At 32.1% G+C, this 24,517-nt stretch overlaps 2 protein-coding genes across 2 annotated transcripts in view; one reads left to right on the top strand and one right to left on the bottom strand.

The window, feature by feature from the left end:
• Nucleotides 1–2,714: 2,714 nt before the first annotated feature.
• On the bottom strand, nt 2,715–7,065 carry LOC134848684 (putative polypeptide N-acetylgalactosaminyltransferase 10). Its single transcript, XM_063866201.1, has 4 exons — nt 6,714–7,065; nt 3,411–3,621; nt 2,862–3,177; nt 2,715–2,721 (listed from the first exon to the last, which is right to left on the bottom strand). The coding sequence occupies exons 1-4, from the start codon at nt 6,900–6,902 to the stop codon at nt 2,715–2,717; spliced, it is 723 nt and encodes a 240-aa protein (XP_063722271.1). The 5' UTR covers nt 6,903–7,065.
• An 8,915-nt stretch (nt 7,066–15,980) lies between these two features.
• LOC134847695 (collagen alpha-1(XXIII) chain-like) overlaps nt 15,981–24,517 on the top strand; it is a 41,269-nt gene continuing 32,732 nt past the window's right edge. Inside the window, exons 1-3 of the mRNA XM_063864870.1 lie at nt 15,981–16,767; nt 17,511–17,629; nt 24,312–24,369. Coding sequence (XP_063720940.1) covers nt 16,527–16,767; nt 17,511–17,629; nt 24,312–24,369 — 418 coding nt within the window. The 5' untranslated portion in view covers nt 15,981–16,526. The remainder of the gene's footprint in view (nt 16,768–17,510; nt 17,630–24,311; nt 24,370–24,517) is intronic.

Raw genomic sequence — 24,517 nt, 5'->3', positions numbered from 1 at the left:
AAATTTTCACCTCAAAGCTTGGCAAAGATCATTGAAATGATGAGGTAGAAAACTGAAAACTTCAAATGAATAGTAAAACTGCATTAGCAAATATATATTTTTTGAATGTTGGATTTTATAGTGAAAAAGTTTTCATGCTGAATATAGTGAAGTTTTGCAACAACTAAAACGTAATTTATGGCTTTAACCTTGTAACTAGTTTTAACCACGCCTCCTCGTTTAGAATTTGAGAGTTCGTAGTTAAAAACTGTTTAACTCAAACTTTTTCCAGGAACTTTTGTAATATGATTTCTTATTATACTTTCTTAATACTTTTTCATAGATTTCAAGCAGAAAGGGCTAAAATAACTTTTTTGGTGTAAAACCATCTTGTTCAAAATAACTAAACAACAACTTTAAAATGCAAAAAGAAGGACCCATCTATAAAGCTAATAATACTAAATATTCTGTCAAAAACTTATATCATTGTTTTCTTGTATCTTTTTCGTCAAAAGTTTTTTCAAAGTTTGCATCCCGAAGGCAAAGTTAATCTCTTAAGTTATTTTTATATCAGGGCGAAGTTTGCATATTTAAGGTAATTTCAGAGCACTAGAGAATTTTTGCTGGGACTATTGAGATTTCACATAACCAATTTTTATACTTGAAAAAAAAACCTATTTCAATTTTTAGTTTTTTTTTTTTCACATAATGCGTTGTTTTGTTGTAAAAGCAAAATCTTGAAAAAACAACAAACTTTTATTTGTTTGTATTGATGATATATTTCCCATAAATTACATGCTGTTGAGATTTTTAAGATAGGTAGTGAGATTAGCCCGAAAATTTTCTTTCCCACAGAGCAATTTTTTGTCCCAAAACATAATTTATACATCATGCAATGTAATTTCAACGTGATAACCGCGTTCTACTTGTGGTTCAGTTTTGAATTAGTTCTAGTTTCATAAATCTATTTTGATTAAAAGATTCAATGTTAAATCAATGCTTTCTGACAGCAATTTTTTGATGCTAAAGTTATCCAACTATTATGATGCTAGAAAAAAAATAAAACAAAAATTTCAGTTTTTGTCTTTTTGAATTTTTTTTTGAAACTTGTTAATAGTCAAAATTTTTTTATTTTTATGACTAGCAGTATAGTCATTTGTGACCCGATGACTAAACTCACAAGCTAAATTTATTTTTTGCTGAAATTTTCTTTAAAAAAAACGTTTTCGAGCTTTGGGAGATGAAGAAAGATTTTTAGTACTGTTGCATAATGTTCGTTTTTGGTTGACTTGTAATCTACCAAATCAGAATTTGTCGTGTTGCACCGTCCGTGACTGATTGTCAACTACACCTTAATCAACAGTTAAGCAAAAACTTAAGCAAGACGTGTTTCAAAAAGAATACTGATAATTTGAAGTTCAATATTTCTCTCAGTTTCCGTGTTTCAAAACTGTATTTGAAAATTGAAAAAATCAAAAAAAGCGCTTGCTCAATTCTAAACATCCAATGGAAACGAACTATAAGAAATATTGATTTCTCGTAGCTCCTCTTCTACATTCTTTGCCCTTTCTTAGGGAATCCGGACGAAAATTTGAAGAAAAAAAAACAAATAGTTAATAGCACTCAGGTAAACTTTTATGTACTTATGGTTATTATGCTTGGATCAGTTAGGTCACAGACAAAAGACACAGACAAAAGCACACCACAAAACTTGTTTTCCTATTATATGTATAGATTTTATACTTTACAAAATCAGATAATTTTCTAGGTTTGATTGTTTTTGCTGGTTTCCAGACTTTAAAAAATAGTTTTCCAAGCAAAATGAGTTTTAAACTTATTAAACATTTCCCATATTAGTTTGTGCTTAAGTTTTTTCCTACTTATTTCAGAAAACGTTCTTTGATTTCTCAATAAAATTTCAAAAAAACGTCACGTGTATCTCCAAAAGTTTATAACATAAACAGAATTTTCAATTGATTCTTTTTAAATCTTTTTATACACAAATATGTTTACTGAGATGTTAACGGGCGCATTGCGATGGGTTTGGTTTTTCCCTCTTAGAACAGTTTTTGTTCCAATACAAAGTCTGTGTATCATGCTATCTAATTTCGAATATAGGTTTGAGCTACTTCTTAGTTCAACTTCTGTTTACTCCTAAGTTTTTTGTAATCATAACTTAATGTTTTGCGAGGTTAATATTGAGATCTAGCAATTCTAATGAGACGTGAGGTCTGTCTTCTTAGATAAATTGCTACTTGCAATGTAGAGTTTAATGGGATACATTATGAATGGTTAGAAATTTTCATGGAAATTTTGGGTTTGGTTGGTCTTTTATTGAGAAATTTGGTGGATAAGAAAACAAAACTAAAAGACTGAGCGTTTGGTAGGCGATTAGGTCACATTCATGACCCGTCTGTGCTCATCAGTTCAACCTATACTGCTTAAATTAAGCGTAGAACGCATCAACTAGAACACTTCTTTGCGTGGTATCACGAAGGTTGGTTTGAGCTTCATGAAATAAGGTAAATTAGTGGCATTTCTTTTTACCGCTTTTTGAAATTTCAAGGCAATTCAGACAAAGTTGAATTTTGATTAAGTAAGGTAAAAAAACTAAATATGGCAAACTTTATTTCTCATCACCAATGTGTTCTAAGCATGTTTATTGTCTTCTCTCAAAAGGGAATAAATCTTTTCGATATTGACTCATATCAGAGTCATCGAAAACCCACTGTTGGCTAACATCTGTCAAATTACAATTTTTCAAATAAATCAAAGCACCGTCAGTAGCCAAACATTGATTGATTCTTTTCTGTTCTATAGTCCGAGTTTTTAATTCATATTTCCAAAACTGGTTGCCTCCCATTTTGTGACAAAAGTCGAACGTCGGAATCGGTTTGCGATCGTGCTTCGAGATACTGCCGACGTCTAGACACGCCTGAGAGTCTTTGTCGAATATGAACTCCTTTCGCCATGTGAGTGAAATTGAAGGCGCACCTTCGCATTTGGAGAGCATTAATTTCTTATCATATCTGTTAATGCACTTCATCATGTGCTCCTGTGAGCGTGCTCGACCGTGAGCATGGGAACGAGGCTCGACAGCAGGATAATAAGTGGGTTGGTTGAAATTGATATTTTTCATGAACCAGTCAAAAGAATGGCACTGCAGTTTTTGTCTGATTTCAAATCTCTGCTCGATTCCTGAAACAAATTGTCAGAATTCAATCCGAAAACAATTCAGCCAGAATTAAAAAAAAAATTAGTAGTCTCAGTTGAATGTTTTTTAATCAAATCCAACATATTTTAAAATTCTTTAATATTGTTTTTCTTTACATTAAGATTTTAAAAGTTTTTCTAAGCAGTTAATGTTTTTACTTCACATATTTTAAGAGCATCAAAAATACTTAGGAAAAATGATTTTAAGAAGTTCTAACCGGTCATGAGTCTGGCGAATCTCCGGTCAGGTTTCCTGTAGAAGAAGAACTCCTTGTACTCGTCCATCCACACATTGGCCACTCTGGGCATGTTGCTCATGCTTCTCTCAATCGCCGCTCGGGGGGAGTAAGGAACATTCATTGAGCCCCTGTGCACTCTCGCCACCCGACTACAGGGCGTCTCTATCACTTCACCCCCACACATCCATGTCTAAGAATTAAGAACTTGGTAAGAATTGAGGATCAAACAGGACAGTAGGAGAGTGAGAGCAGAAGAGTATAGTCCAAATAACACCACCTGGACATAGCAGGCATGCGAATCAGTGGCGGATTTAGAGATCAGGGATTTGACCCTCGCACTCACTAAAAGGTCCACCCCTTGGATACTATTGTACGAAATCCATTTAAGCTGACCAACCCTTACAATTTTTGAAAGGCGCCGTGGTGTTAAGAACTAATGTATATTAATTTTGAGGGGGATTGCGACCCCAAAAACACGATCTTTTGGTCAAAACCGATCTTTTGGTCAAAAGGTGCCTAAAAGTGGCACAAACATTTTTCTCAAAATACGATCTTTATATTGTTATGGGAGAGCTTAAAATATAAATGGAGGCTTAAGATTGTACCTAAAAATTGGCTAACAAAAATCAATTTTTTGAGAAAATCATAGATCCGCGCCTTATTCGACTCCATCAATTTTTTCTCTTATTAATGAAACCGTTGTTTTCTTGTTTTTGGATTTTTGAAAGCTAAATAGTTGATATAATTATCGGTTATCATTTGTGCTGTGAAATCCAATGATTTTTCTTTTACAATCTTTGAAGGAGTCTTATGCCTGGTTTCCATTTTAGTATATTTAGTTTAATTATCGCTAACTTTTGCACTCCCTAAGAAAAGGGAAACAGGTCGCAAGAACTGTTATTCAAATCTCCCACCGCTTGAATCAAATGATGTAATCGATTAAAGACTTTTGTTTGTCTTTCACAATCAAAAGGTAAACAACGATTTCACTAACCAAGGGTTAAGCGCGATTGGATTTAAACTTTTTTATAGTGGATACGCAGTTAATTGTTCAGATACTGAAACCACTCGCAAAACATTCAACCCAGAAGACTTAACAGCGGATAACAATCTCAACTTTCCAAATAATGAAGTATAGGCTGCACATAAAGCCTACTTTTGAAAAAAAAACTGTCCGATTAAACCTATCAAACAAACGAGTCAAAAATGGTTATAAAAACCAAATAAAAGCCCAGAAAAAATCCAGGCCACAGCTTTGTAAGCAGGCTCTATCTGTTAAACCTGGGCTTGATAACAACACAATTTTGCTCAAGCGAATATGCAAGCTGACATTGAAATTCTCGCAATTTGAACCATATCATAATTTGAACTGAGCACCATTGAATCTAATCAATTATAATGGATTCCCGAGACAAAAATAATCCATTATAATCCAAAAAAAAAATAAACTTCTTCTTGAAATGTAAAAAATTATGAAACGTAACATGTAGCAACTGCAGTAAACAGGAAATGAGATAACTTTGAAAAAAAATGTAAATTTCACGAACTCCATTAGATTCGATTAGAATCTATTATAATGATTTATGTTGGCATAAAAATTCGTAAGAATATAGTTCAGTTTATATGGTTTACAAACGATTATAATGGCTCATTTTTAATGGATTATAGTCGATTATTTTGTAATTTTGTAGATACCGACAAAATAATCGATTATGATCTATGAGCGTTCGGCGCGGGAGCACAGATAAACTCAATAACGGCTCAAACAAAAAAGACTGCTAATATCCGGGCGACACCTCAAAAATTATCGAATGTTTCATTTTTGTCTTCTCATTTTTTGTTCTTTTTCCTCTGAAAGTTAAATAAAGTGAATAGTTATGCATTTAGCTGAAAATTTTTTAATAGTAGGACCAAAAAGGCATCTAGTTGTTTATTTGGAAGATTTTTGAACCTGATTGAATAATCTCTACCGCATTAATAGCTATGAGTATATCACAAACTTTTTGTCATAACTGGTCAAATGAGCCCTTTTCAAAACCCATAATTTAACGAAAAAGGGTCAGTGGTGCAATGGTGTTTTAAGTTTCAGCTCTGATGTCAAGATAACCTGAAAACACTTTTTTAAAAGTGGCTAGGTTAACAAATTGAAAATTGTCTCAGAACTAAAACCACGAAAAAAAATCAATTATGAACATGAACAACTATTAACATTTGGAAAAACAACCCATGAACCGCTTGAATTTTCAGGTTTGAGTTTTTTTGATCATTTAAATTTTTAAAAAGCGAGTTTGAAGATATTTTACGTCGCGGCTTCTCACAAATAATGATGAGCTAAGCTTAGGATATCCAATCAAATTTGATAACTCGATGCTCAAACATAATCGGGATCAACCGTTTTGTTAAACAGGGTTTTTAAGTAAAAACGACAAAAAAACTTTGATTTTTCACTAATTTGAGATGTCACCCTTTTTCAAATAGTGTAATTCAAACAAACTTGTCAAAAAAATTTCTCAGAAAACTCTTGAAAATTTTTGGGTTGCTGAAATTTAATTTTCTGCCGTTGTGCAATGAGAGACAAAAATTGTGAAGAATGCATTTTGTCTAAAAATTTTTTTTTATATAAAAAAAAAAGATTTCGTTGGGTAAAATGATCAAAACCCAAAACAAACGTACCTTGTGACTATGAAACAGTGAAATAGTGATTGATTTGATGACTGAAATAGTGAAAAAGATATATGAAAAATATTTTGAAAAAAAGATAGTAAAAATCAATTTCATCCATTTCAAATTGATTTACGTACTTAAAATGCCTATCGTTAATCAATTCATATACAGTATTTTATCTATTTTAAAATCTATAAAAATCAAATTTAATCTCAAGTTTGTCAGTATTGGATAGTTCGTTTGGGCTTTCAATAATAATTATACTAGAAAATACAAGTAGCTGGCCACTGAGCATAAGCATAGACTTTTTGGTGTTTATAAGAGTTATTTTTGGCTGACAAACAATCAATTTTACAAAAAAAAATATACAAAAGTTTTTTTTTTTTAAAATACGATAATTCTGCTTTTACCTCTTGAAAATTGCAAAAAAAAATCAATAATACGTACAATTCCGTCCATTTTCTAGGTTGGGTCAAAATATCTTAGCCTCAGCCCAAAACCTTCAAATAAATTTGACTTCATTTTGAATAAAAATATCTGAAACTCACAATCTATATATCTATTTTTTCTTTTCATTTATATTTTATAATGTGTTTTCAGTAGCATCTATTAGCTAACCTTGAATGACATTTCAAACTGCTCTCCACTCCAAATGTCGAGAAAAGGATCGAATCCTTTTAATTTTTTCCACCAATCAGCATGAATGGCAAACACACCTCCAAACAAAACAGGTGTGAAGAAAACATCAGACTGACTCTTTCTCTTAGCTGCTTCAATTTCAGGAATTGGAATCTTTTTATAAGTCATGAACCAGTCGAAAGAGCCTCTTTGAAGGTCATTATTGTCAACTGGTCGATACCCAAAATTGTGCTCGCTTATAATTTCATGTGTAGGTTGAACAACTGCGCGAAAATTCAAAGCAATTGGATCTAAAAGAGGTGGTAACCAATTTATACCGACTTCAACATGACTGTCCATGAAAACCAAAACTTCGCCAGTCGCTTTTCTAGAACCCAAAATTTGACCTTGGATATTTGCTATTCTTTTGGAACTTCTAAATAATTTGATTTTCGGGCTTATCATGGCTAACTCATTCTCGAAATCGGACCTATTTATTTCCGGGTAATCACTTAGGTCGTCGACAAAAATCATTTCCTTCAGAAGCTTTTCTGGCGATCGGTTTACAAAACTTGTCGCTGTCCTCAAAAGTACTGATTTTGCCTCGTTGTGAAAAGTAATAATAATCGATGCCTGAGGTAAACTTTCGTGATATTGTTTCGTTTTACATGAAGACGGTCGTGTGTCTGGAATAGTCCGGCCAAGTGCAATCTTATCACTTCTGACTTTCGAGTACCCAAACTTACCAGAAGTTTGCTGGTTGAGAAGTTCTTCTTCGGAGTTGAGGTCAACTTTTTCCCCATTCTCACCCGGTTTTTTTTCTCTTAAAGGTTCCAGATTTTTCTGGACGTTTTCCCAACTGCGATAATTCCCAGGATTTTTCAAAGCTGTTCTTGTTATCTTAACACCATATGGCAGCTCAAATATTCTAGAAAAACTCACTGATTGACTGTTGATGATTTGAGGCTTAACAAATGGTTCCGTTTTTTCTATCTTCTCTTGATCTTCTCGACGATGATTTCGACTATGGCCATTTTGCTTTCTATAATTTTGCACGAAGGAAAGTTTTCGAATTTTATTGAAAAAAAGCAGGGTTGATAGGTGAAACTGCGACTATATAAAGTATTCTGGTTAATGAAAACCTCATTTCTTTTGAAAATCAGTACTAAATATTAATTTTCTATATAAATTCAAAAAATATATATTAGAACTGAATATGTAAGAACTAACTCAAAACACATCATTAAGTTTTGCAAAAATTAGGCAAATAAACCTATTTTTCAAGAAAACATTATAATTTCCGAATATATTGAATACAACAGGTATTAAAAATCATACACAAAGCTGCTTTTAAAATATTTTGTAAAATTGTAATGGTGTTTTTTTTGTCTTATTCTACTTAAATTGTGTTCCGGAGTTGAGCTTCCAGAGTTTGTTAATTTTTAATAAAAATTTTTTCAACAAACGATTGTGGTAAAAGTGGTTATTTCATTTATGCAGATTGCAGTTCAAACTGTGAGGAAAAAACATGAACAAAGCGTTTTTATGTGTGAATGAACACGATCTTCACGTAGTTGAATTTTGCATGATACAAAAACTAAAAGCTGAATGATCTGGTTAAGAAACAACTCATTTGCATTATGTTTTGACGCTTTGATCCAAGAAAACTGAACCCAGTGCAATTTTTTCTGCACTATTTATTTGAGATAAAAAATTTTTGCCTGACCGAATTCTCAAATTGAAGTCCATCGGAAACTCCAACTTTTGTTGATGGTATCATAATTTGATAACCCCTGATAACACAGTGAGACCACCCCTTCGTTCAATTCCGGTCGTTATATTTTTTCAAAGGATATTTTTCCGGTTGCATTTATACTTTATTCTACATCACTCTTATTGCCGGCAATAATATAAACAAATTTTGTAAGCAACTTTGCACCAAAAAAACTAACCCACCCCTGAACTATAAAACAAAAGACACAGCTTTGCAAAAAAAAATACTGCAAACGCCATAAAAAACCCTGAGTACACACTGTGCTTCTCGTTGTTTTACTAATCACTTTCAGATTTCAATTTGATCGAGTATTTTGTGATGTAATTCTCGGTTCATCCCCAGGTTTCAATTTGACCGAGTATTTAGCAATGTAATTTGAGTGAAGACCAATTAACAAGCTAGTTGGGGGCAAATATTTTTGGCTTTGAGCTGAAAATACAGAAAATGCGACCAGCATTGATAATTAAATTATATCAATTTGACTATGACTTCGTTTAAGAAAAGTAGCTGTCTAATTTCGATTTCGCATTCCCTTTTTTCTGGTCTTCTGGGAATCAAAACAAGTATCGGACACGTATAAACACTGTACGTGTGGATCAGAAGTTATCTAATTTTGCCTCTAATTTTCTTCAAAGCTTCAAAACCAGACTCCAATTTGTTCTAGTTGAAAGTATGCAACGTCAATTTTGTAACCATAAAAAATTACGCCTAACTTCAATCGATTTATGACAATTTAGCAGGTTTTCTGAAGGTCAATTTGAAAATTAACAACTTTAAATTGACGTATTTTCACTGCTGACTTTGTAAAATTGGGCTTTTATTAAATTTTGAAGCCATCAGTGAAATATCCCTTCGCAGCAAGACATTAATCCGGATATCTTCAAAATAATTCTCATCAAAATGAGCTTTTCTAAATTGTACTTTTTAGTGTTATAATATGTTATTTGATGACTGAAATAGTGAAAAAGATATATGAAAAATATTTTGAAAAAAAGATAGTAAAAATCAATTTCATCCATTTCAAATTGATTTACGTACTTAAAATGCCTATCGTTAATCAATTCATATACAGTATTTTATCTATTTTAAAATCTATAAAAATCAAATTTAATCTCAAGTTTGTCAGTACTGGATAGTTCGTTTGGGCTTTCAATAATAATTATACTAGAAAATACAAGTAGCTGGCCACTGAGCATAAGCATAGATTTTTTGGTGTTTATAAGAGTTATTTTTGGCTGACAAACAATCAATTTTACAAAAAAAATTATACAAAAGTTTTTTTTTTAAAAATACGATAATTCTGCTTTTACCTCTTGAAAATTGCAAAAAAAAATCATTAATACGTACAATTCTGTCCATTTTCTAGGTTGGGTCAAAATATCCTAGCCTCAGCCCAAAACCTTCAAATAAATTTGACTTCATTTTGAATAAAAATATCTGAAACTCACAATCTATATATTTATTTTTTCTTTTCATTTATATTTTATAATGAGTTTTCAGTAGCATCTATTAGCTAACCTTGAATGACATTTCAAACTGCTCTCCACTCCAAATGTCGAGAAAAGGATCGAATCCTTTTAATTTTTTCCACCAATCAGCATGAATGGCAAACACACCTCCAAACAAAACAGGTGTGAAGAAAACATCAGACTGACTCTTTCTCTTAGCTGCTTCAATTTCAGGAATTGGAATCCTTTTATAAGTCATGAACCAGTCGAAAGAGCCTCTTTGAAGGTCATTATTGTCAACCGGTCGATACCCAAAATTGTGCTCGCTTATAATTTCATGTGTAGGTTGAACAACTGCGCGAAAATTCAAAGCAATTGGATCTAAAAGAGGTGGTAACCAATTTATACCGACTTCAACATGACTGTCCATGAAAACCAAAACTTCGCCAGTCGCTTTTCTAGAACCCAAAATTTGACCTTGGATATTTGCTATTCTTTTGGAACTTCTAAATAATTTGATTTTCGGGCTTATCATGGCTAACTCATTCTCGAAATCGGACACTGCGATAATTCCCAGGATTTTTCAAAGCTGTTCTTGTTATCTTAACACCATATGGCAGCTCAAATATTCTAGAAAAACTCACTGATTGACTGTTGATGATTTGAGGCTTAACAAATGGTTCCGTTTTTTCTATCTTCTCTTGATCTTCTCGACGATGATTTCGACTATGGTCATTTTGCTTTCTATAATTTTGCACGAAGGAAAGTTTTCGAATTTTATTGAAAAAAAGCAGGGTTGATAGGTGAAACTGCGACTATATAAAGTATTCTGGTTAATGAAAACCTCATTTCTTTTGAAAATCAGTACTAAATATTAATTTTCTATATAAATTCAAAAAATATATATTAGAACTGAATATGTAAGAACTAACTCAAAACACATCATTAAGCTTTGCAAAAATTAGGCAAATAAACCTATTTTTCAAGAAAACATTATAATTTCCGAATATATTGAATACAACAGGTATTAAAAATCATACACAAAGCTGCTTTTAAAATATTTTGTAAAATTGTAATGGTGTTTTTTTTGTCTTATTCTACTTAAATTGTGTTCCGGAGTTGAGCTTCCAGAGTTTGTTAATTTTTAATAAGAATTTTTTCAACAAACGATTGTGGTAAAAGTGGTTATTTCATTTATGCAGATTGCAGTTCAAACTGTGAGGAAAAAACATGAACAAAGCGTTTTTATGTGTGAATGAACACGATCTTCACGTAGTTGAATTTTGCATGATACAAAAACTAAAAGCTGAATGATCTGGTTAAGAAACAACTCATTTGCATTATGTTTTGACGCTTTGATCCAAGAAAACTGAACCCAGTGCAATTTTTTCTGCACTATTTATTTGAGATAAAAAATTTTTGCCTGACCGAATTCTCAAATTGAAGTCCATCGGATATTCCAACTTTTGTTGATGGTATCATAATTTGATAACCCCTAATAACACAGTGAGACCACCCCTTCATTCAATTCCGGTCGTTATATTTTTTCAAAGGATATTTTTTCCGGTTGCATTTATACTTTATTCTACATCACTCTTATTGCCGGCAATAATATAAACAAATTTTGTAAGCAACTTTGCACCAAAAAAACTAACCCACCCCTGAACTATAAAACGAAAGACACAGCTTTGCAAAAAAAAAATACTGCAAACGCCATAAAAAACCCTGAGTACACCACTGTGCTTCTCGTTGTTTTACTAATCACTTTCAGATTTCAATTTGATCGAGTATTTTGTGATGTAATTCTCGGTTCATCCCCAGGTTTCAATTTGACCGAGTATTTAGCAATGTAATTTGAGTGAAGACCAATTAACAAGCTAGTTGGGGGCAAATATTTTTGGCTTTGAGCTGAAAATACAGAAAATGCGACCAGCATTGATAATTAAATTATATCAATTTGACTATGACTTCGTTTAAGAAAAGTAGCTGTCTAATTTCGATTTCGCATTCCCTTTTTTCTGGTCTTCTGGGAATCAAAACAAGTATCGGACACGTATAAACACTGTACGTGTGGATCAGAAGTTATCTAATTTTGCCTCTAATTTTCTTCAAAGCTTCAAAACCAGACTCCAATTTGTTCTAGTTGAAAGTATGCAACGTCAATTTTGTAACCATAAAAAATTACGCCTAACTTCAATCGATTTATGACAATTTAGCAGGTTTTCTGAAGGTCAATTTGAAAATTAACAACTTTAAATTGACGTATTTTCACTGCTGACTTTGTAAAATTGGGCTTTTATTAAATTTTGAAGCCATCAGTGAAATATCTGGCTACTGATCCCTTCGCAGCAAGACATTAATCCGGATATCTTCAAAATAATTCTCATCAAAATGAGCTTTTCTAAATTGTACTTTTTAGTGTTATAATATGTTATTTGATGACTGAAATCGTGAAAAAGATATATGAAAAATAATTTGAAAAAAAAGATAGTAAAAATCAATTTCATCCATTTCAAATTGATTTACGTACTTAAAATGCCTATCGTTAATCAATTCATATACAGTATTTTATCTATTTTAAAATCTATAAAAATCAAATTTAATCTCAAGTTTGTCAGTACTGGATAGTTCGTTTGGGCTTTCAATAATAATTATACTAGAAAATACAAGTAGCTGGCCACTGAGCATAAGCATAGACTTTTTGGTGTTTATAAGAGTTATTTTTGGCTGACAAACAATCAGTTTTACAAAAAAAATTATACAAAAGTTTTTTTTTTAAAAATACGATAATTCTGCTTTTACCTCTTGAAAATTGCAAAAAAAAATCATTAATACGTACAATTCTGTCCATTTTCTAGGTTGGGTCAAAATATCCTAGCCTCAGCCCAAAACCTTCAAATAAATTTGACTTCATTTTGAATAAAAATATCTGAAACTCACAATCTATATATTTATTTTTTCTTTTCATTTATATTTTATAATGTGTTTTCAGTAGCATCTATTAGCTAACCTTGAATGACATTTCAAACTGCTCTCCACTCCAAATGTCGAGAAAAGGATCGAATCCTTTTAATTTTCTCCACCAATCAGCATGAATGGCAAACACACCTCCAAACAAAACAGGTGTGAAGAAAACATCAGACTGACTCTTTCTCTTAGCTGCTTCAATTTCAGGAATTGGAATCTTTTTATAAGTCATGAACCAGTCGAAAGAGCCTCTTTGAAGGTCATTATTGTCAACCGGTCGATACCCAAAATTGTGCTCGCTTATAATTTCATGTGTAGGTTGAACAACTGCGCGAAAATTCAAAGCAATTGGATCTAAAAGAGGTGGTAACCAATTTATACCGACTTCAACATGACTGTCCATGAAAACCAAAACTTCGCCAGTCGCTTTTCTAGAACCCAAAATTTGACCTTGGATATTTGCTATTCTTTTGGAACTTCTAAATAATTTGATTTTCGGGCTTATCATGGCTAACTCATTCTCGAAATCGGACCCATTTATTTCCGGGTAATCACTTAGGTCGTCGACAAAAATCATCTCCTTCAGAAGCTTTTCTGGCGATCGGCTTACAATACTTGTCGCTGTCCTCAAAAGTACTGATTTTGCCTCGTTGTGAAAAGTAATAATAATCGATGCCTGAGGTAAACTTTCGTGATATTGTTTCGTTTTACATGAAGACGGTCGTGTGTCTGGAATAGTCCGGTCAAGTGCAATTTTATCACTTCTGACTTTAGAGTACCCAAACTTACCAGAAGTTTGCTGGTTGAGAAGTTCTTCTTCGGAGTTGAGGTCAACTTTTTCCCCATTCTCACCCGGTTTTTTTTCTCTTAAAGGTTCCAGATTTTTCTGGGCGTTTTCCCAACTGCGATAATTCCCAGGATTTTTCAAAGCTGTTCTTGTTATCTTAACACCATATGGCAGCTCAAATATTCTAGAAGAAATCACTGATTGATTGCTGATGATTTGAGGTTTAACAAATGGTTCCGTTTTTTCTATCTTCTCTTGATCTTCTCGACGATGATTTCGACTATGGCCATTTTGCTTTCTATAATTTTGCACGAAGGAAAGTTTTTGAATTTGATTGAAAAGAAGCAGGCCGATAAGTGAAACTGCGACTATATAAAGTATTCTGGTTAATGAAAACCTCATTTCTTTTGAAAATCAGTACTAAATATTAATTTTCTATATAAATTCAAAAAATATATATTAGAACTGAATATGTAAGAACTAACTCAAAACACATCATTAAGCTTTGCAAAAATTAGGCAAATAAACCTATTTTTCAAGAAAACATTATAATTTCCGAATATATTGAATACAACAGGTATTAAAAATCATACACAAAGCTGCTTTTAAAATATTTTGTAAAATTGTAATGGTGTTTTTTTTGTCTTATTCTACTTAAATTGTGTTCCGGAGTTGAGCTTCCAGAGTTTGTTAATTTTTAATAAGAATTTTTTCAACAAACGATTGTGGTAAAAGTGGTTATTTCATTTATGCAGATTGCAGTTCAAACTGTGAGGAAAAAACATGAACAAAGCGTTTTTATGTGTGAATGAACACGATCTTCACGTAGTTGAATTTTGCATGATACAAAAACTAAAAGCTGAATGATCTGGTTAAGAAACAACTCATTTGCATTATGTTTTGACGCTTTGATCCAAGAAAACTGAACCCAGTGCAATTTTTTCTGCACTATTTATTTGAGATAAAAAATTTTTGCCTGACCGAATTCTCAAATTGAAGTCCATCGGATATTCCAACTTTTGTTGATGGTATCATAATTTGATAACCCCTAATAACACAGTGAGACCACCCCTTCATTCAATTCCGGTCGTTATATTTTTTCAAAGGATATTTTTTCCGGTTGCATTTATACTTTATTCTATATCACTCTTATTGCCGGCAATAACATAAACAAATTTTGTAAGCATCTTTGCACCAAAAAAACTAACCCACCCCTGAACTATAAAAAGAAAGACACAGCTTTGCAAAAAACTGCAAACGCCATAAAAAACCCTGAGTACACCACTGTGCTTGTCGTTGTTTTACTAATCACTTTCAGATTTCAATTTGATCGAGTATTTTGTGATGTAATTCTCGGTTCATCCCTAGGTTTCAATTTGACCGAGTATTTAGCAATGGAATTTGAGTGAAGACCAATTAACAAGCTAGTTGGGGGCAAATATTTTTGGCTTTGAGCTGAAAATACAGAAAATGCGACCAGCATTGATAATTAAATTATATCAATTTGACTGTGACTTCGTTTAAAAAAAGTAGCTGTCTAATTTCGATTTCGCCTTCCCTTTTTTCTGGTCTTCTGGGAATCAAAACAAGTATCGGACACGTATAAACACTGTACGTGTGGATCAGAAATTATCTGCAAGTCAATGGTTAGACTCGTTTTTCTTCCTAATTTTGCCTCTAATTTTCTTCAAAGCTTCAAAACTAGACTCAAATTTGTTCTAGTTGAAAGTATGCAACGTCAATTTTGTTACCATAAAAAATTACGCCTAACTTCAATCGATTTATGACAATTTAGCAGGTTTTCTGAAGGTCAATTTGAAAATTAACAAATTTAAATTGACGTATTTTCACTGCTGAGCTTGTAAAATCGGGCTTTTATTAAATTTTGAAGCCATCAGTGAAATATCTGGCTACTGATCCCTTCGCAGCAAGACATTAATCCGGATATCTTCAAAATAATTCTAATTCTGAATTTGAACTCAAAATATCTAATTTTAAAGACGTGAACAAAACTGCAGACATGCTAATTAGCAGAAAATTACACTACGCTTTAAAATGAAATTTCAAAAAAAGGTTAAAATGATTGTTATCGTTTTTTTCCTGTTATTTATTCTCAATAACTGAAACGCTTATTCAACAATAAATCGCTAAATTATTCCTTCCTTCGGCTAAGCTCGAAGAGAAATTGTCTCTGTTTGCCTTTTTGACGTAACAGGTTGATAAAGCCGTATATTCGTAAAATACTTGATTGTTAGCCCAAAGCTAAGACAACTCTTGCAAAGTTGGGCCTTCCCAAAAATATTTTAATCTTGATTTGTTTAATATTTCCCTTTATAAGTTTTGTTATTCTAAGCCACTTAAAGTGAGATAAAACGGAGATTAAAAGCGAAACAACAACTGAGGAAACTTCAGGCTCTTTTATTTTTGAGAAACTTAATTACCCAAAGCAGACAAGCGACACTACCCATGGTTTAAGCTTTAAGATTCAGTACCCGAATTTATTATTGGTTAAGACAAGCTTAAACTGATTTACACCAAATGCTCGAATGACCCAACCAAATAAATGGTTCTATAATTGTCTCGAGGTTATTTGAGTTAAATTATTTATACAAAATTTTATTAGGTAAAAAGTTCGTATAACATTGCGCTGCACAAAAATTTTCAAAACTTTGAGATCAATTTATCTTATTTATGCTTCAATTCTTAAATCCACAGGCAATAATTTACTAGCATCGTTACCATTTTGATTTAGATAATTTGCTTAATTTTATTGACGACAATTATTTGAACGCTTTCTTCGAAATAAAGAGAAATTTTTAAAAATTTCAGAACTTTAAATGTCAACAATGATAAACGGCAATAAGGAACCAGGCCGAAAATCCATTTCAAATTCAATTTACGACACTTACCTCTATGAGACACCCCCCTACAACCGAGACCAGAAGTTCCACCCGAGTTTGTCAACTGATGTGAAAACTTTGACGAAAACTCCGAATCAGAGTGAACTGAAAAAGGAGCGTTTTACATGGGGATCGATTTTATCGATTTTGGCGATAGCGTTATCGGTTATATCGACAGGCATGTTATCTGTTTCAATCAAAAACATATACTCTTTTTGCTTTTTATGCAGATTTTTTTATCAAAAGCTGACTACTTTTGTATCCCGCTTTTCGGTCAAATTTTTACATTGCACGAAAACCTTGGCGAAGAAAAATCAGCCAGGAATTGAAAAGTATACCACAACAGCAAAAATTTGTGAAACCAATTCGAAGCATAATGATTTTCGAACTGCTGAATTTATGGTCGTCAAATAATTTAACAGAGTTTTATCGGAGTTTGAAATTTGGACTAATTTTAACTTGAAATTAAAAACAGGCTAGTTGATAGTCTTATGGCGCTCTCTCAAGCGATGTTATTCTGGAAAAAAAATCTTTCAATTTTACTTTTTATTGTGTAACGACCTCAATTGGAAATAATTTAATATTATTGGCAATTTTGGCTAAAAGCTCTAAAATTTTTCTGAGAAGAGCATTCGGAGCATAAAAGTACGTTTTAGCCAACTTATAAATTGGGGGGAGGGGAAGGAGAGAGAAAACGCGTTTTTTGGTCAAAGTTATCCAAAAAGTGGCTAAAACGTACTTTAAAAAAAAATTGCCCGCGTCGCAGAACTTATGGTCAAAATAATGACTTTTAAGTGATTTGGGAGCGGTCGGAAAATCAATTTGGTGGGCGTAAAAACAGTCGACAGAATTTTCGAAACTGTTTTTTTGAAATAGTGCTCCCCCCACCTCGATGAAACCTAGCACAATTTTAATTTACAGGTCTGTGTCTGAACTTCTACCGGCAGAAGATGCAACTGCAGAGGACAATGGAATCAAACGCAGTCCGAATTGCAGAACTGGAGAGATCCAGATTTGATTCGCCAGTTGCCTCGAGACAGGTGGGTTATGAAATTTCACCCAAAGGACAAAATCAAAGTGGAACGTACTTACTAGCATTTGATGTAATTTATCAAGCATGTGTGAACAGTTAGTTGATAATGTCGATGCAATCACTTATTGAACACATCTAGCTTAAGATATATTTATTTTCTCGGGCGTTTTTTTTCGGATGCGTTTTTCTCTCGGGCTTACTGCAATTTAAAGATCAGAATTGAATGGAATATTTTTCACGATAAGTTCAGGCCTGAAACAACCTCGGGTTCAAAATTTTTCTTAGCATGTTAAGCAAAACTGATCGAGACACCAATGAAAAATTTTAGGGATCAAGATAGACCAAGTTAAGATTTTCGCCCGCGTTCATTTCGGATATATGTAAAAGGGTAAAACACCCGATTCTGATTGGCTAAAAATTCTCACCTAAAAGCAAGCTAACATCCCTCCAAAAAACTGCTTGTTTGAGAGATGGGATGTTAATTTGGTTTACTAATGGTTTGGTACCATTTCAATCGAATCTTGATTTATTTAAATGAAACTGAAAACATTGAACATTTTGAAAATTATTAAAACTATAGCCAGCTAGCAAAAGTAGAGTTCTGCAGTAAACCCATTTTCTTCTAGTAGGCATAATTGAAAATTTTCAATTTCAAAAATTGAGCAAAAGAATGAAAAAATGGTTTTAAAAGTTTTTTCTCTATTTTTTGCACAAAATTTTAAAACTTTTTTTTTCAAAAAAGTTCTATGTTTTCAATTGCAGAGGAAACGTTGAATGAAAGAATTAAAATTAGTTTTCCTATACGTAAAAACCAAGATTTGTAGCGTGATTGACCAACTTTTTTGAAAACAATTTTTTAAATAATGATCGTCACTCGATTGCTTTACTAGCTCGAAATTTCGAAAAAAAAACTTCGAAAAGCACTCCGTTAAATTTTGAAAGTTCGAATAGTTTCCTATACTCTGGGACATTTTGTTTGAAAATTTTTGGATTTTGTATGAATGGGCTTCATGATGATGTATCTCTTGACTTATTTCTGATACATATATCACTCGCAGCTATTTTTGTGGCATCTGGTTCTTAAAATTTTAGAGGATTAAATTAACCCGATCGCAAAATGTATATCCAATTTAATGGTCGCAACAAAACCATTTACATACTAGAATATCAGGGAGTCTGAATTCATGCTATAAACCAATAATTTCATCAATTTACTCCTATACAGGTTAAATATCAAGCAAATAAAAATTAAATGACTTCAACTCCAAATAGCAGACTCAACATAAGATACATCTTTTGACAAGTATTTGACTGCAAAAACAATGCACTGGTTCAATATTTCTAGCCTTAAATTTGAAAACTAGACGTTAAAATTCCAAAATTATACAATGTTTGAAACAAAAAACATCTCAATCAAAAAAAAATGTTTTAGGCCGTTTTTTGAATGATTGGACTACCTACTTATAAAAATGACTTATTCTGACTAAAAGATTACTGCATTTTTTTAATCAGAATCAAATATTAAGCAATATCATTTTAGAAGTTAGTAATTCAAAAAATCCAACAAAGTTTCCAAAAACTGGTTTTTGAAGGCTTAAAAATTAGGCAAAACTTAGCTTTTATATAAAAAACGCATGCCGAAAAAATATTTTATCTATCGCATAGTTTTTTTGCTCAATTATCACACTTGATTAATTATTATTTTTTCTGATATCACATTTAGTGACAACATTTGACTAGCGAAAAGGTTATCTAAGCACTATTTAATCAAATCTACGATTGCATTTTTCATTTGAGTTATAGTCAAGAAATTATTAAAAATTTGGTGAAATTTAGTTAAAAATTCGAAAACTTGTTAAGTTTCAGGTAACAAAACTCTTAAACTTCCACCATAGCTCTCACAAAAAAATATTGCTTCAAAAACTTACAAACGCTCAACAGATAAAACTTTGAAAATCCTGACAGTTTTCTAATTTTGAGAGTTAAGCAGTTTACTTTTTTCGTCATTTGTATCACGCTTGCTCAATTCGAGATCCATGACTTTTTAAAAAAGCTACTCAAACCAAAGTAAAAAGTTAGACCGTCACAACTGTACGTCGGTAACTTCAGATCGGCGCAATTAAATTTTAGCAACTCCAAATGACCAAAAAATCCAAATAAACCATCAAAAAAAATCAAAACATATTTCGAACGGCCCTAAAAAGAATTGAGAGTGACCCTTTGTCTAGCAGAAGCTGCAACTAAAAAACTGCATAGAAAGTTTCAAAAATCTAATCGGAAAAACTTGCATGATAAACTGCAACTAAAAAAACTGCAACTAAAAACGGTTCAGAAAATATCAACAAAAGCTAAAATATAATCAAGCAAAACGAATTATTTAGCATTTAAGTCGTTGTTTCCAATTGATATATGTAATCAAAAATAACTTGGCCAAATTAAATACTATGCCTTTTTGGAGTTTTACTCTATCCTTGGGATGCATTCTTCTCTCAGACGAATACCCAAAATACTTGAACCTATAATAGTAAATATACATCATTAATTATAAAAAAAATACCAAGAAATTAGCTTTAAAATGAAACACAGGTGACTGCTGTGAAGTAAAGCCAAACATTATGACCAAATCAACAAGAAAAAAAAACTATTTTTCTAAAATTAAAATACCCATCAATGAAAATAGTTTCGCTGCAGCACAAACGAAAGAAGTTTAGGATTAAAAAATGTAACAATCAAAAAGTAACAGACACGAGGAAACACATAGACATACACACTCACACACAAAAAATAAAAATCTTTCTTTATTCAATAATTTGCCTGCGTTCTACAGCAAGTAGTACATGAGAATCTGTTTCAGATTGAATTTATTATAACTTTAACCTATTGATACTTTTTCACTCGCGATTTAGTGTTATTGTTTTTTGTCGACTTGATGCGATTGCTCAATGTTGATCTGATACATTTTAGGTGAAAACCATTTCAGAAAAGCCTAATTGATTTCAGATTCTTTAATTGAAATATTTTTTGAAAATTGATGTTTGAAACTTTTTGGTAATGCAGTGTGCACTCTTCAGTTTTTTCTCACTGATAAATCAACTCAGTACGAGGTCATTCTGTGCATTCTGTGCATTGTAGGCGTATTCCGCAACAGGTTAAAATCAGATTTATTAAGGAATTCGTAACTTTTTTTTTATCTTCTTTGCTGTTTTATATATCACATACAAATACCTAAATCACTGTACCGCTCAAAATATAAGAATTTGCGGAATCCGCAACAGTGTTTGCGGATTCCGGAACAGTTGGTGGAATCCTTAAACAAATAATAAGACATTTGTATTGTATATTGTAAAAGCTAAAAAAAATTTGCTTTCCAAAAGGTGGAGGAAATAACTGGGAGAAGAGACATTCATAGTGAGCCTCTATGATTTTTTCAACTTCAAGCTACTTCCTCCACTTTTTTGAAAACAAAATATTTTAGTTTTGTTCTAGAAACATAATAAAGAAAACAATGAAAAAACCCATCTAACTTATTGGTTTCTGACAGCATCGTAAGATTACTCATACTTTTTTATATAAAAAAGGGTCTTTTCAATGCTTTGTGAGAGCTCGGAAAATCAATTTGGTCGACCTAAAAAAAGGTCGACAGTGTTTTCAAACTTTTTTTTGAAAATTCATCCCCCTTCGAAAAAATTCTAGATCCGCCCCTGATCTGTAAATCTAATGAGACAAAATTTTTATTATCTATACTTGCACATACACTAACTTGGTTGATTTGTGATCATTTTAGACAAGAAGTGAAATTGTGTTAACTTTCCGTAACACAGCTTAAATCCCGACCAAAATGACCAATAAGTTTAAGTTTGTTCTAGAAAAGTAACAATACTGCTCGTATCAGGGCAAACCCCTCAATGTTTCGACTGCCTTTTAAGGTTTATGGAGCAGAAAAACATTTAAAAAACAAATGAAGTTAAAAAAAATGAGTTTTTTTCTGAAATTTGAAATTTTTTATGAAAACCATCCTCCCACACGCCATACAAAATACAAAAGAATAGATTTCGCTCCTTGTAACAAATCAATAAAGGCAAATAAGCTTCTTTTAACCAATTTGGAACAATTTCTAAGATGGATTAAATCTCCGCTAACGCGTTAATAGCGCGAACTATAGTGCTGATTTAAATTAACCGGACAAAACGAGCTAAACTTCAAATTTAAAACGCGTTTTTCTCAAAATGAGTTGAGTTTAGGTGAAAAATTATGAAGACAAAACTTGCTTAAAAGTGGTGTAATTTATTTTGCAAAATTCGGGCCCAAAATTTTACCCCAAAAATGCGTCATTTGGCTTTTCTTAGTCATTAAAAAATTACGGCAAAAAATACGCAGTCGATCACAGACATAATTATATCAAAGTGAGCTCCTTACGTAGCCCAACAAACTTTGAGAGGGGTATATTCTCCAAAATATTGTAGAAGTTAATTTATGTTTGTTTGATAGACAAAAAAGGTCGTTTTTACTGTACAAAATACCAACTTTTTATTTAAAAACAATTTTTAAACAATTTGCAATTTTTTTTAAGAGAAAATACACTCCATAAAGTTTGTTGGGCTACTTAAGGGGCTCACTTTGATATAATTATGTCTGTGATCGACTGGGTATTTTTGGCGTAATTTTTGATTAACTAAGAAAAGCCAAAATGACCCATTTTTGGGGTAAAATTTTGGGCCCGAAATTTGCAAAACAAATTACACCATAATAATTCTGCTAAAATTTCAAGCAAGTTTTGTCTTAATAAGTTTTCACCTAAACTCAACCCAATTTGAGAAATAACTGGAAGAAGAGAAATTCATAGTGAGCCTCTAAGATTTTTTCAACTTCCAGTTACTTCCTCCACCTTTTTGAAAACAAAATATTTTAGTTTTGTTCTAGAAACATAATAACGAAAACAATGAATAAACCCATCTGACTTATTGGTTTCTGACAGCATCGTAAGATTACGCATAATTTTTTATATAAAAAAGGGTCTTTTCAATGCTTTGTGAGAGCTCGGAAAATCAATTTGGTCGACCTAAAAAAGGTCGACAAAGTTTTCAAACTTTTTTTTTGAAAATCCACCCCCCCCCCTTCGAGCAAATCCTAGATCCGCCCCAGATCTTTAAACCTAATGAGATAAAAGTTTTATTATCTACACTTGCACATACACTAACTTGGTTGATTTGTGTTCAATTTAGTCAAGAAGTGAATATGTGTTAACTTTCCGTAACACAGCTTAAATCCCGACCAAAATGACCAATAAATTTAAGTTTGTTCTAGAAAAATAACAACACTGCTTGTATCAGGGCAAACCCCTCAATATTCCGACTGCCTTTTAAGGTTTATGGAGCAGAAATAACATTTAAAAAAATGATTGAAATTAAAGAAATGAGTTTTTTTCTGAAATTTTAAATTTTTTATGAAAACCATCCTCCCACACGCCATACAAAATACAAAAGAATAGATTTCGCTCCTTGTAACAAATCAATAATTGCAAATAAGCTTCTTTTAACCAATTTGGAACGATTTCTAAGACGGATTAAATCTCCGCTAACGCGTTAATAGCGCGAACTATAGTGCTGATTTAAATTAACCGGATAAAACGAGCTAACTTTCAAATTTAAAACGTGTTTTTCTCAAATTGGGTTGATTTAGGTGAAAACTTATGAAGAAAAAACTAGCAGGATTAATATGGTGTAATTTGTTTTGCAAAATTCGGGCCCAAAATTTTACCCCAAAAATGCGTCATTTGGCTTTTCTTAGTTAATAAAAAATTACTCCAAAAAATACCCAGTCAATCACAGACATAATTATATCAAAGTGAGCTCTTTACGTAGCCCAACAAATTTTGAGAGGGGTATAATCTCCAAAATATTGTAGACATTATTTTATTTTTGTTTGATAGACAAAAAAGGTCGTTTTTACTGTATAAAATACCAACTTTTTATTTAAAAACAATTTTTAAACAATTTGCATTTTTTTGGAGAAAAAACCCTCAATAAAGTTTGTTGGGCTACGTAAGGGGCTCGCTTTGATATAATTATGTCTGTGATCGACTGGGTATTTTCGGCGTAATTTTTTTTGATTAACTAAGAAAAGCCAAAATGACCCATTATTGGGGTAAAATTTTGGGCCCGAATTTTGCAAAACAAATTACACCATATTAATTCTGCTAAAATTTCAAGCAAGTTTTGTCTTAATAAGTTTGCACCTAAACTCAACCCAATTTGAGAAAAACTCGTTTCAAATTTCAAGTTAACGCGTATTGTCCGGTTATTTTGAATCAGCACTGTATATCGCGCGTTAATTGTCCCAAACTGGCCAAAATGGCTATCTTTAAACACCCATAATTTTACGAAAAATGATCACAGGTGAAATATTTTTTCAAATTTAAGCTCAGGACAACAATACCTTTTGAATGATATTTTAAAAAATTCCGTCAAAAATGGCTAGTTAAAAAGTCGAAATTTGTCTGAAGAAAAAAACCCACCCGAGCACAAATATTCCGTTACTTTCGTATCGAAAGTCGAAACAATAAAGTAAACAATGAAAAAAAACCAATCTAAACCATTGGTTCATAAGATTCATTGAAATTTCTTTAGACATATTTTTTTAAATGAAAAGCATTTGATTTTCATAAAACATCGAAATTAATTCTGTTTCAGCTTTCAAGATTTTACTCCGAACCCGCCAAGGAAGTCAAAGTGTGTGACTGCTCTCAAAGTTAGTACAAAGTCTTCTTCTTAACTTCATAACAGCATGCGTGTGTAAAATACGGATTTCACTCGCTTCAATCTTGGGATCGAAGGGTTCACAATTTGTGGGTAAATGTGTAAGTAAACAACTAGAAATAATTTAATATATTTTGCAG

This window comes from Symsagittifera roscoffensis, chromosome 6, assembly GCF_963678635.1.
Source record: "Symsagittifera roscoffensis chromosome 6, txSymRosc1.1, whole genome shotgun sequence".
NCBI lineage: Eukaryota > Metazoa > Xenacoelomorpha > Acoela > Convolutidae > Symsagittifera > Symsagittifera roscoffensis.
Note: the sequence above shows the minus strand (reverse complement) of the source record. Positions and strands in the feature narration are given on the sequence as shown.

Coding starts and splice junctions, on each gene's coding strand:
- LOC134848684 (XM_063866201.1), bottom strand. CDS start 6,902: ATGACTTATAAAAAGATTCCAATTCCTGAAATTGAAGCAGCTAAGAGA. Junction 3,622..6,713: donor AGTTTGAAATGTCATTCAAG/GTTAGCTAATAG, acceptor CTTAATTCTTAG/ACATGGATGTGTGGGGGTGA. Junction 3,178..3,410: donor ATTCGCCAGACTCATGACCG/GTTAGAACTTCT, acceptor AATTTGTTTCAG/GAATCGAGCAGAGATTTGAA.